The sequence below is a fragment of the Hippopotamus amphibius genome, chromosome 14 (assembly GCF_030028045.1).
Source record: "Hippopotamus amphibius kiboko isolate mHipAmp2 chromosome 14, mHipAmp2.hap2, whole genome shotgun sequence".
Taxonomy (NCBI): Eukaryota; Metazoa; Chordata; class Mammalia; order Artiodactyla; family Hippopotamidae; genus Hippopotamus; species Hippopotamus amphibius.
In genome coordinates, this window is record NC_080199.1 from 47,857,382 (window position 1) to 47,870,265 (window position 12,884).

General features: G+C 40.4%; 1 protein-coding gene across 6 annotated transcripts in view; it reads right to left on the reverse strand.

The window, feature by feature from the left end:
- TDRD3 (tudor domain containing 3) overlaps positions 1–9,957 on the reverse strand; it is a 173,251-nt gene extending 163,294 nt beyond the window's left edge. For 2 of the 6 annotated variants that reach the window (XM_057707177.1, XM_057707179.1), the window contains exon 1: positions 8,619–8,729. Coding sequence is in view for 2 of the 6 variants with exons in the window: in XM_057707175.1 (XP_057563158.1) it covers positions 9,108–9,148 (41 nt within the window). In the remaining 4 variants the exon portion in view is untranslated. Of the gene's footprint in view, positions 1–8,618; positions 8,730–9,107 lie in introns of those variants that run through there. The other 4 variants (XR_009048983.1, XM_057707175.1, XM_057707176.1 and 1 more) reach the window with 4 other exon arrangements.
- Positions 9,958–12,884: the final 2,927 nt, after the last annotated feature.

Below are 12,884 nucleotides of genomic sequence, written 5' to 3' on the forward strand. Positions count from 1 at the left end.
TCTTTGATTTCTTTCATCAATGTCTTAAAGTTTTCTGCATACAGATCTTTTGCCTCCTTAGGCAGGTTTATTCCTAGGTATTTTATTCTTTTGGTTGCAATGGTGAATGGGAGAGTTTCCTTAATTTCTCTTTCTGCTCTTCTGTTGTTCGTGTATAGGAATGCAAGAGATTTCTGTGCATTAATTTTGTATCCTGCTACTTGACTAAACTCATCAATTAGTGCTAGCAGTTTTCTGGTAGAGTCTTTAGGGTTTTCTATATATAATAGCATGTCATCTGCAAAGAGTGACAATTTTACTTCTTCTTTTCCAATTTGGATTCCTTTAATTTCTTTTTCTTCTCTGATTGCTGTGGCTAACACTTCCAAAACTATGTTGAATAATAGTGGTGAGAGTGGACACCCTTGTCTTGTTCCTGTTCTTAGAGGGAATTCTTCCAGGTTTTCCCCATTGAGAACAATGTTGGCTTGTGGTTTTTCATATATGGCTTTTATTATGTTGAGGTAATTTCCTTCCATGCCCATTTTCTGGAGAGCTTTTATCATAAATGGATGTTGAACTTTGTCAAAAGCTTTTTCTGCATCTATTGAGATGATCATATGGTTTTTACCCTTCAGTTTGTTGATATGATGTATCACGTTGATTGATTTGCATATATTGAAGAATCCTTGCATCCCAGGGATAAACCCCACTTGATCATGGTGTATGATTTTTTTAATGTGCTGTTGGAGTCTGTTAGCTAGTATTTTGTTGAGGATTTTTGCATCTATATTCATCAGTGATATTGGTCTGTAGTTTTCTTTTTTTGTGACATCTTTGCCTGGTTTTGGTATCAGGGTGATGGTAGCCTTGTAGAATGAGTTTGGGAGTGCTCCGCCTTCTGCAATATTTTGGAAGAGTTTGAGAAGGATAGGTGTTAACTCTTCTCGAAATGTTTGATAGAATTCGCCCGTGAACCCATCTGGTCCTGGGCTTTTGTGTGTTGGGAGATTTTTAATCACTGCCTCAATTTCCGTAGTTGTGATTGGTCTGTTCATGGTTTCTATTTCTTCCTGGTTCAGTCTTGGAAGATTGTATTTTTCTAAGAATGTATCCATTTCTTCCAGGTTATCCAATTGATTGGCATATAGTTGCTTGTAGTAGTCTCTCATGATGTTTTGTATTTCTGAGGTGGCTGTTGTTACTTCTCCTTTTTCATTTCTAATTCTGTTGATTTGCATGTTCTCCCTTTTTTTCTTGATGAGTCTGGCTAATGGTTTATCAATTTTGTTAATCTTTGGGAGAACTCTTTTTAAATGACCTTCAGACACCTTAAATTTATAAAGACTGTCTTAAAAACTGCTCTGAATCTATAATACTAGCAAGTCAATAAACTAATGCTGACCTAATCAAATAATCTTGTCAAAGAACTCTTAGAGATTATATTCATTTTCTCTTCTTAGAAAAGTTAATGACTTCATATGCTTTTTCCCCCTCTGATAGCTCCTCAAAGGCTAATTCTCTAAAAATGCTGAAATTCCTCATTGCTTGAACCTAGCCTCTGCCTACTCAAAGTCTGGCCTTTACATCATAGACCACTGCTGTCTAAAAGAAATATCACACAAGTCACATATGTAATTTTAAATTTTCTAGTAACCACATTTTAAAAGGCAAAGAGAAACCGGTGAAATTAATTTCATAATATATTTTAACACAATATATTGAAAATATTATTTCAATATGTAAACAATATAAAAATTAATGAGAGATATTTATATTCCTTTTTTGTACTAAGTCTTCCAAACTCAGTGTGTATTTTACATTTACATCACATCTGAATCTGGACTAGACCCATTTCAAGTGTTCAGTAGCCACATATGGCTAATGACTACTATACTGGACAGTGCAAGCCTTAGATGATCTCATTCATGCACTGCTTCACCAACAACTATACTCAAATGACCACAAATTTATATCTCTAACCCAGTCTCCTCTTCTGAGTGCAAGATGAGTATTCAATATTTCCTAATGTCCAATTTTAGATGATTCAAAGGCACCTCACACTCAGTAATGTCCAATTTTAATTCATGATCCGCCCCTCAAGAATGTGGTCCTCTTCTAATAGTCCCTATCTAACTGTGCTGTATTCAATTCAGGTACATAAGCTAGAAACGAAGAAATCAAACCCTTGACACTTCCTTCTCTCTCACTCCCATATCTAATCCATAAAAAAGTTCTGTCCATTTTGCCTCATAAATATTCTCTCAAATCAATGTACTGCTTTCCATCTCAATCATCACCACCATTCCACCCATCTATTCCTGCCTAGCTCCAATCCATTTTCTTCAATGCAAGGATACCTCAAAACGTAACTAACATGTCATCACTACTTCAAGCCTCCAATCCCCTAATAAAACTTTTCGACTGATTTCTGTCACCTAAAAATAAAAATGAAACTTAACACCACTTACAAGGCCCAAGCTACATGATCTAGTCCCTGGGTATCTTCCAGCCCCATCTCACTACACTGCCTGTCTGTCTTGCGCTCCACTAATACCGTACTTCAGTCCTTTGTACTCATCACGCTTCCTACTGCCATGTGATCTTTGCATATGCTGCTTTCCCCCTATTTGGTCTAATTCCCACTTATCCTGCAGGTCTCAGGGAAGCATTCTCTGACCACCATGAAGACACCAAATTTCCCTTCTATAAGCTCTTATGGAGCCATGTCCTTCTCCTCTCTAGTATATTTTACAGATGCAATATGTTTGAATATGTAATTAATGGCTTTCTCCCCATAAGACTACATATGATCATACTGAAAGAAAGTGCCTGCCATAACAAGATGTTCAATAATTATTTGCTGAATGAGTACAATAAATGAATCTGCCTTGTTTTTGTTCCTAGACAAAGACTAGACACTATATTGGGCTGGCATATATAACATACCCTGCCTCTAGGTCTGCAAAGCCTGCCAGACTTCTCAAGTGGGGGTTAACTGCTCCCAACACCACCCTGGAAGCAAAATACCAGTGTATAACATGTTTAAATTCTGCCTGTCTTGTACAACATCCTAACAACAAATACACTGCCTTGTGTATAAGAGGCATAAATATTTACTACTTGTATTTCAGTATACACGCTACTAAAGGGTTACGTATTTCCTTGCATTACTACGAAGACTTGTTGTAAAGATATCATAACTTCAGTAGCACTATACTGAGATGAAAGTAGCTATTTGTCTCCACGCTAAACGCTGTAAAACTGTAAAATGAGTGAGAAGCACTCATGTGCACAAAGACTCACATATATCAAGCAGGGGTGTGAAACATGCCGGGGTTACAGTATTAAGGTACATGTAAGGCTCTTGTCCAGCTCCAGAACACAATATGGTTCTTTCCTCTTTCTCTACATCACCAATGTGCTTCTTTTCTGCTATAAGTATCTTTGATTTACTTTATTACTTTATCGCCACACATTTCCTATCTTCTCTGCTTTTGTCATTCTATGACTTCACAAATGTTTCTCAACTTTTATACGAAAAATTTTTCATTGCTGAAACTGTGCTCTGCTTCTTCTAAAAGTTATAAGGAGGTAAAATGTTCTTCAGCTAGTTTCAGATCCTATACCTTTCAAAAAGTCAGAATTTCTAGATAGATGGGACTTAAGTCAAAACGCCAATATTCTTTTATCAAAAGAAGAAAGCATAAGCCATATATATATGTATAGTTATATATATAGTTTTATATATATAGTTATATTTTTATGATTTCTTGAAATGTTATCATGCAATTTTTACTTGATCTAGCAAATGCTGCTGTATGAGGAGGAAATTATTTTCAACTTGCTGAAATAGCAGGTATCTTTTTAATACCCCCTTTATGCTTGAAGCAGTCAAGTCTACAGGCAGTTGAAACTAGATTTAAAGGTTGTTCACCAAAAAACTACTGCAAATGGCACCTTCAAACCTGAAAACTTACACAGTTTAACAAGGATATGCAGGCATTTGGCATTTTTGGCAGTTTACAATATCAACAGAAGCAACCAGGTAATATATAATATGCTTTGAGACAGAAGGTCAACAACACATTTGAACAGTATAATTTCACAAACAACATAAAGCAAAGATACAGTAACAAATGCTCATTAAAGAAACAAGAAATATTTCAAAATGTAAGATGTCTCCAGTAAGCTCTCCTGAAAACCAAATATAAAGCAATTGGTTTCTTCTAAGTGTTCTTCACCATGGTCTATTATTCTGTTTCACCTAAAAAGTATCTTAATGGTTCTGATCCTTTCCAAAAGAGAGTACCAAGAATACATGTATATCAAATTGGTAATGATGAAGTATTTTATAATTCTAGAAAATAAACAAATCCTGTACTTAGCACGTGACCTTATAAAGAACTACCAAAATTTCTTTACAAATACACTTATGCCTAAGAGTTATGCTGGAATAACATGAGGGAGCAAACCTCATGACACCCTTTGCATAAACTCTTATGCATGACTATTACCAACAGTATATTATATGCAGGTACAGTTATATTTATGATGCTACAAAGATCGTTCCTCACTTGAAGAATGAGTTCATTCACCAGCAATCTCCTGGGAAACTAGCGTCTCACAAAAAAAAAGAAAACAAACAAACACGAAAACTACAGGGGTGGCTACCAAACAGGAATCTTTCCTGGTCATGATGTGCTTTGGAAGAAGTTTCTAGGTGATGGGGTGTAGAAAGAAGCTCTCCACCTATGGACAGGTTGAAAGCTAGGAACTAGGAATTTCAGCAAAAAGTCCTGAATCTGTTCCACCTCTTTGGAGCAGCTATCTCAAGGCAACATGTGGAATAATGGGGCATGCTCCTCAAGACAAGAGAGCCATCACTTTATAATCTATATTGCCATTGTACATCTTTTTTTCTCTATCCCATAAATAAATATTCTCCTCTAGCAGTGTTTTGATAAAGACAAAGACTTGTAACCTTTTTTAGTTGTTTAAAGGTGAAACCAAGGGAATGAAGTTTGGTATATATCTGGGCCAGAGGATATCAGTATGATGGTAGTACCAGTAATCAAGGAGAGAGAACTCCAAAAGGGAAGGTGAAATTCAAGGGGGATAAGACAAGAAGAAGATCTTTGTGTTCTCTTTCCCCTCCAACTCTGCCCTACCCACAAAAAACAAACACCTCAAAGCACAACCAAGTTAAACTTTGGATGTTAGAAACCTGGGGTTTCTAAGAAAATATGTTCCTTCAGAATAAAATGGAAACACTATTTCTAATGCTTCTTTATGGTGTCTTCAACTCAAAACTGCTGGATAAGGCAAACATATGTAATATAGTGCCTTACTTTTTCAGATATTCTTAGACTTCAAAAAATACAGAATTAACCAGATTTTAGATAAGCTTAATCAGCAATTAGGTGAACCACCAAAAGGTAAAGGTTTCTTTGATTTCAATAGCATCACTCCTCAGAATAAGCACCCACCTTTCCCAAAGAAGAAAGGAAATTCACATATCATAAAAATGCTTTAATCTAATTTTTAATTTCAAAATGTGTTATATCCGATCAACAATTTAAATTAAATGTGGTCACCAGGAGTTGGTGGAAATCAGTACTGAGTCTTTATTCCAGACATCTGGGCTCTATTCATGCTTCTGCCACTTATATCTCTGAGCAAATTGTTGATATCAATGTTTCAGCTTCCTTATCTGCACACTGAGGGAGTTAAGCTATATAATCACTAATTCTATTTTTAAAAATAGCTTTTTCAAAAACAAACACAACTGATTATGTTCCCTTAACATGTTTCTATTAAATAAAAAGTTTCAAAAGGCTGATATTTCTTAAAAAAAAAAAAAAACCCAAAAGATGAGCTGGAGTACACAATTCCCCCTTAAAGAAATCTCAAGAGAAAAAACAAAAGACAAAGAGTGAAGTAAATCTGTTATCCAGACAAATCTGGAGTCAAATATTTTCTCTCAATAGTTATTTTATACATATAAGCAAGGATTACCAAGGACCAATGTACAATTTCATGCAATATTTAAACACAGTCACCATACTGGAGAAGTTCCTGGAACTTTTAAGTTCAAAGCAACAAAGTATAACACTTTCCATGCTACTGGCCACTAAGGAAAAAAATTATTGTAAAGTCTGCCAGGGTGGCTACTATTGGGAGTTCTATTTTAAAATATCAATTTTTGTGGGGGTTATAATGAACATTAAAGACTTAAAAGAAAAAACTGTGCTCAAAAAAATAACATAAACTGGAATAACAGACCAGTCTATACAGATCATCTGCACCCCCTGAAGATCACATTTTCAGAAACATAAGCTTTTCAGCACTAAATATTTCCCTAACTTACTATTTTAGGTGAAGCCGACTGAACAGATAATAGTAGTTTAGGTGTTTTAGCATCTATTTCTTCTGAGGTCCTACAATTAACTAAGTGAATAGACTAAGAAAACTGGCTTTGTCAGTGACAATATCAGACAATTCCAAGAGTCAGAGGAAACACAGGATGTCAGACTGGAATGAGTTGGTCAAAGCTGCTCTATGGTCAGAAATTCTCCTTCCAGTACTGTTCTCTGCATACACCACTGAGATTCTGTATGTTAACAAAATAAATCTCTACTTAAATATAATATCTAGAGACTTTCCTGGTGGTGCAATGGTTAAGAATCAGCCTGCCAATGCAGGGGACAAGGGTTCCAGCCCTGGTCCAGGAAGATCCCACATCCTGTGGAACAACTAAGCCCATGCGCCACAACTACTGAGCCCACGTGCTGCAACTATTAAAGCCCATGCGCGCCCAGAGCCTGTGCTCCTTAACAAGAGAAGCTATGGCACTGAGAAGCCGGCGCACCACAACAAAGAATAGGGCCCACTCACCTCAACTAGACAAAGCTGGCACGCATCAACGAAGACCCAATGCAACTAAAAATAAATAAATAATAAATAAATAATTTTTTAAAAAATCTAATATAAATCACCTGTAAGACTAGGACATCCTCTTTTCTTCACAAGTCTAGTGGGTTCAAGACCCATCAGGAATTACTCCCAAACTTGTAGAAAGATAGTCTTATTAGCCCCACAGATTATTTCTGCCTTTATGAGTCCCTGCCATACAAAAGCAGCAGTTTGGTGTAAGAAACATGTAAACAGATAATTTGCAACACAAAGTGGCAAATGTCACAATATAACACTGCTGAGGATTTATAACAAAATAACAAAGATAGGAAGAACGGAAGCTTGGGTAGAGAGCCTGGTTAGAGAATTCTGATTGGTAAGGGCATTGGCATCCAAGGTTAATCTGTACCAGACTTTACTTAGAACCTACAATGTGTTGAGCTCCCTGGCATTACAGATATACAGAAACATAAGATGCAGTTTAACCACCCTTAACGATCTTAGAGTCCAAAGAAGAACAATTTAGAATGTGTTTGGAATCAAAATAATGGCATTAGCCTTTCTAACACAGGTGGGATCATGCTGGAAAGCAGTAAAAGACTGTAAGTGAATTCATACAAATAGTCTGAAGAACTAAGGCTCAATCAAACGAAGAATGGGGAAAAACGCAAATATAAGAGTGATCCAAGATTATTCAAGACAACATTGTGAAGAAACCTAATATAGAAATTCCAGTAAAAAGGACAAAAATAAAACTGAAAATGGTGAGTTTTTAACACTACAGTTTGTTATGCCAATGGTGTTCTATGCAAAAACTGTAAGAACAATAACAGTTAAAAGTACCAGGGTTGGAACTAGCCCTTCTGTGCTCACCACTCAACTCCACCACTTTCCAGTTATGTCATTTTTTTTTTTTGAAAGTTACTTAACAATTCTGTGTCTCAATCTCTTCACCTGTAAAATGAAGTGCCTGTAGAGTCAGGAGCAGCCATCTTTAAAACACAGGTGTTAGAGCACTCTAACCAAAAACTTCATTCACAAAATCAAATCCATCCTTTAGGCACTTGTAGGCGCCACAGACTGGCCACAAACTTTTAAGGTCTTAATCTTCACTGGACACCCTTTTAGTTCCAGGAACCACAGGGATCTAATCTCAGTTCTGCAAACCAATAAGCACTTTCCTACCTCTGTGCCTTATCTCCAGCGACTCTGTAACTGTAACAGAAAGCATTTTCCTCACCATCTTTCAAAGCCCACTTCTCTAAGAAATTAACTCTCCCTCCTCTCCAATGCCATGCCTCATTTGCCTGCACCCCTGTGAAGTTTACCACAATTTCCCCTGTTTTTGTGTTTGTTGTTTTAATGCCTCCTTCTCCTTTTTTCGCTAAGATAGTGAACTTCCAGAGAGCGGGGGCAAATTTTTTTCAACCTCCTTCCCACCCTTCATCCTAGACTGTGCCTATGCAGGCTTGGAAAAGCGTTAGTAAATTAAACTGTATGTTTATAACCCTAATGGCCTAAGTTCCAGAAACTGCTTAATTTATTTTTTATTGTCTTCGGTTCCTAAAATTTTGACATGAAACGTCTTTAAAAATCAGAACACCGTCATTCTTTCAAGAAAAGTTCTACGGAGCATCCACACGAACTGACAATGCTGTCATTCACAGCTTCAGAAGTTGTGTGCGTGTGCCGCGGAGGACGGCTTCCCCGGCTCCGTCCTGTACCTGGGAATGAGGAGGACGGAGAGGCGGCCCGCCGGCAGCTCGGGCTGTGCTCTGCCCTCAACTTCCCGCGGGCCCCCGCGCCCCGGCCACGCTCGTCCCTCTCCGCCGCCCTCCGTTCTCCGGCCCTCGCCTCCCCTCGTCTTGCCGCAGCAACACCCCCCGGTGCGGCGCGACGGCGCTGAGGGTCCCCCGGGGCGGCTCGGCTCGGGCCTGCGCCGCCGCCCGCCCCGCCGTCCTGCCCGCGGCCCCCGGCCTCTCCCCGGCCCGCCGCCCGCCTTCCGGGGCCCAGGCCGCGCCGCCACTCCGAGGGGAGCTGGGGGACTCGCTCGGCTCCGCGTGGCGCCGGGGGCGGAGCCGGCCCGGAGGGCCCCGGGAGAGGCCGGGGGCGGGCGGCGGCCTCCGCCTACCCCGACACGCACCCCACCGCCCCCAACCCCAACCCTCCTCGGGCCCGGCCCGCGCCCACGGCCGACGAGACTCTCCACTTACCAACCCGCCTGGGACAACACCGCGCCGGGGACCTCAGCCATGGTAGCTGCTTAGGCGGGGGGGGGGGGGGGGGGGGGGGGCGTGGGGCTTGGGGGGGGGGGAGGTCTGCTACTTGAGATTAAAAAAAAGAAAAAAGAAAGAAAAGAAAAGAAAAAAACTCCTCTGGTCGGCTCTGCAACTGGGCATGCTCAGTGCGCCCGGCGCTTCCGCGTGCGGGTTCCGCTCGCCGCGTTTTCCGAGCGGCCGCGGGGGCCGGCCTGGCTGGCGTGGGGCTGGGAGGCTGCGGCGCTCCGAGGGCGGCTGGCCGCCGAGGACGAGCCGGGGCCTGTAGGTCGGGGCCAGTTTTTCGGCGAGGACCACGACACGGCGTCTCCGCCGAAGGCCGGTTGCTTTTCGTTCGGGGTCAGTTTTCTGAGTTGCACACCGTGGTAGCTAGTGGGGCGGTTCTTGGTACAGGAGAAAGTAAGTCCCCTTTCCCAGCGCCCACAGGCGGCCACCTCCGAGAGGGCGGGACAGCGCCAGAGCTGGGACGCCGGGGAGGCGGCGGGAAGGCGCTTCCAGTTAAGCGCTAATAAGGCCACATTTCGTACAGTGAAACTCAAAGGCCGTTCCCAGCCCACTCCTCACAGGAGAAAAGTTTACTTTCTTATAAGATTCGCTCCATTCACTCCCCTATTCGGTCTGCCCGGAGGCAAAGAAAAGAAATATAATAGGATTTTTTCGACTCCCCACAGCCAAATCGGACTGCCCAGGTGCCACACTACAATGAAAGTGAATGGGTCAACCCAGGAAAACCTGCACTTAAGGGATATGGGAAAATCGGGCGGTTGTGTCGGTGCTTGTTTTCCCTGTCGCTCTCCCACTGGGCCTGTCCAGGTCCCGGCGCGGCCCTGTGACGTTGGCACGGGCACTGCCAGGCCTAGTTCCCGCCCGCCCCTTGCCGGTGCCCTTCTCTGGCTCTCCAGGGGACCGGGGCCCGAGTGGGTGCGTCCCTAGTGGGCATGCGCGGCGGCGTCGCCGAGCGGCGCGGGAGACGCTCCAACGCGATTGGGCGGCCAAGATTCACGGCAGCCAATCGGAGGAGCAGGCGGAAGGGGCGGTGGGCCCCAGAGACGCTCCCTGAGAGTTTGCTCCGCCCTTCACGGGCTTCCACTCTTGTGACTGCAGCGGAGAAAGATTCTTCCTAGTGGCTCTCGTCCCACCTGACGAGTCCAGTGGGAAGACTGTTAAAACCATCAGCTCCAAAGCGGGGCCTGCCTCATCTGTTTCATCATCACCAACACGGACTTAGAACAGAGACTGCGGAACTGGGCAGGGCCGCTTCTTGAACTGGGGAGGAAACTGACAGTTGCAGAAGGAAGGGGATCATTACAGTGGGTGGAGTTAAATTCCTTAACACAGATTGTTTTTATTTTAACTGATGTATTCTGTTCGGGCTTCCCAAAAGTCATAATTTTAAAATCACGATACTTTGGTTAGCTGTAATACTATTGAAATGTGTCCAAGCACGTTGCTTACTGATTTTTATGAAACATGTATCCAAGCACTTTTAGAATCAGAAATAACTATATCCTTGTCCCTACACTTTACAGTAGTATACAGTCTTTAGGCCATACGTATGCTACATATTTCAATTTATAGGCACCATTCAGAATATCCAGGAGTCAGGAAAAGGTTTACCATTCTGAAGGTAAATAGATGACTCAAAATTAAATTGCTAATAGTTTTTATTGGTTGTTAAATAGAATTTTCTCTTACCAATTGCATTTTTCAATTAGTGTAACTTCTTAAATTCTTAACTATGAAAGTAATATGTTGCCCCAATCGTCAGAATTCTTCACTGGTTAAATGTGAAGCCCTTCTTTACATATTTGGTCTCATATGCAGGATATGCAATAAGAATTTCCATTGTCTGGTACTTAAAATAACTTTAATAAAATGCTCCACAAAACACTAAATTCCCTTACTTTAAGAAATGCTTTAAAGAATGGGTTGAAGATTCCCACTGGAGGAATTTGGGATAATATGACATCAAAAAGAATAATTACAATAATTGAATTTTAAAAATGGATAAAGAAAATGTGTGAATTCAGAGTGCCAGTAAAAATAAATAAAGAGGGAGGATGAAACTCTTCTTTCAAAGAAATACCAGAGAATAAATGTAGAACAAGTAATAGAATTAGAAAATCACCATTTTCCAAATCAATCGCAGTTGATTCAGACAAAGTCCATCAGAGGATGCTAAAAGCCACTGGGTGAAAGATTGTAGGAGTCCAGGATTTCCACATGGTCTCAAAGTATCAAGCCACAACTTAATTATTACAAAAGGGAAAAACATACCTTTACCTTAAAAAAGAAAAATCACTGCCTTAAATAACTGATCAAGGCTAGAATCACTAATGGGACAATCTTATATTATGTGCTTAGTGATATAATGCAATTAGAAATACACATCATCTGAGAAATATTATTTCCAAAATTGTTTAACCTTATTTTAAGCAAGCTTCTAGACAGTAGTTCACAACCAGGAGGTGGCTGCCTACCCCATTCTCCACCCTCCAACCCCTGGGTACATTGGCATATGTGGAGACATTTTGGTTGTCACACCCTGGTGGGAGGGGGTTGCTATTAAACATCCTACAAGGAACAAGATAACCACCTGATCCAAGATGTCAGTAGTGCCAAGGCTGAGATGTGTAGGGGATATTGGAACAAATAAAACATAAGGAAACAGGCAGATGAATCTAGAATGTGGCATCTTCTGCAAGAAACCTGGCCTGGACTTTTCAAATGAGCCAATGTAATTTCAAAAAAATTCTTCCAAATTAAAGAGAGTAAAGAGACATGACAACAACATGCAACCCTGGATTTAAAAAGAATAAGGGGAAGGAAAAGGAGGAGAGATTTTGTGGCCAAATGCACAAATTTGGACTAGATATTGGATAGTATAATGGAATTATAATTTCCTTAGATGTGATAATATTGTCCTTAATATTACCAATTTTATGTCAGACATTTATGGCTGAAGAGTAGTGTCCACAGCCTATTATCTATATGTATATATATACACATATATATGAAAGAGAGGAGAAGGTAAATGTGGCAAAATGTTTAAAAGGGGTGAATCTAATTGGAAGGTTAGGTGCTCGTTGTATATTTTTTAAAATTTTTATCTAAGTTTGAAACTTTTCAAAATAAAAATTTAAGGAAAAAAAAGCAAGGATTATACTAATTTCTTTCACATCAAAAATTTTAAATTGGAATTATGTTCTGTATAGATAAGTTAGTGCCATGGGATATGGTAGGAGCTGACTGGACAAAAAAATAATTTCTATTTTTAGTAAGATGAATGATTGATTTACAGAAAATATAAAGTATACAATGAGCTGAAAGCTGGGGGAGGGTCTAAGGATGACAAAAGATATTTGTTAGGTACAAGAGGACAAAAAGAAGGAGTTAAATGCATTTGGAGTCAATGGTATAAATTAACAAACAGAAGAGAGACTGAAAATCCATTCAACTGTTTTGCCCCTATCATTTCAGTGAAGGAAAAGTTTCTCAGATTGAAAATGATAGAAGACTATGAATAAGGAGATAAAAACCACAGTTAAAAAAGTGATATTATAAGACTACCTAGACCCTCTGAGGCACATTAAATCTTTTGATGTTAAATCATTTACATCCCAGGGAATACTAAAATAACCTGTAAATAACTTAGATGAGCCAATGCCAGGGAGCTTTGAAGAACTGCTGAGCTTATCAGGAAATGTGCAAGAA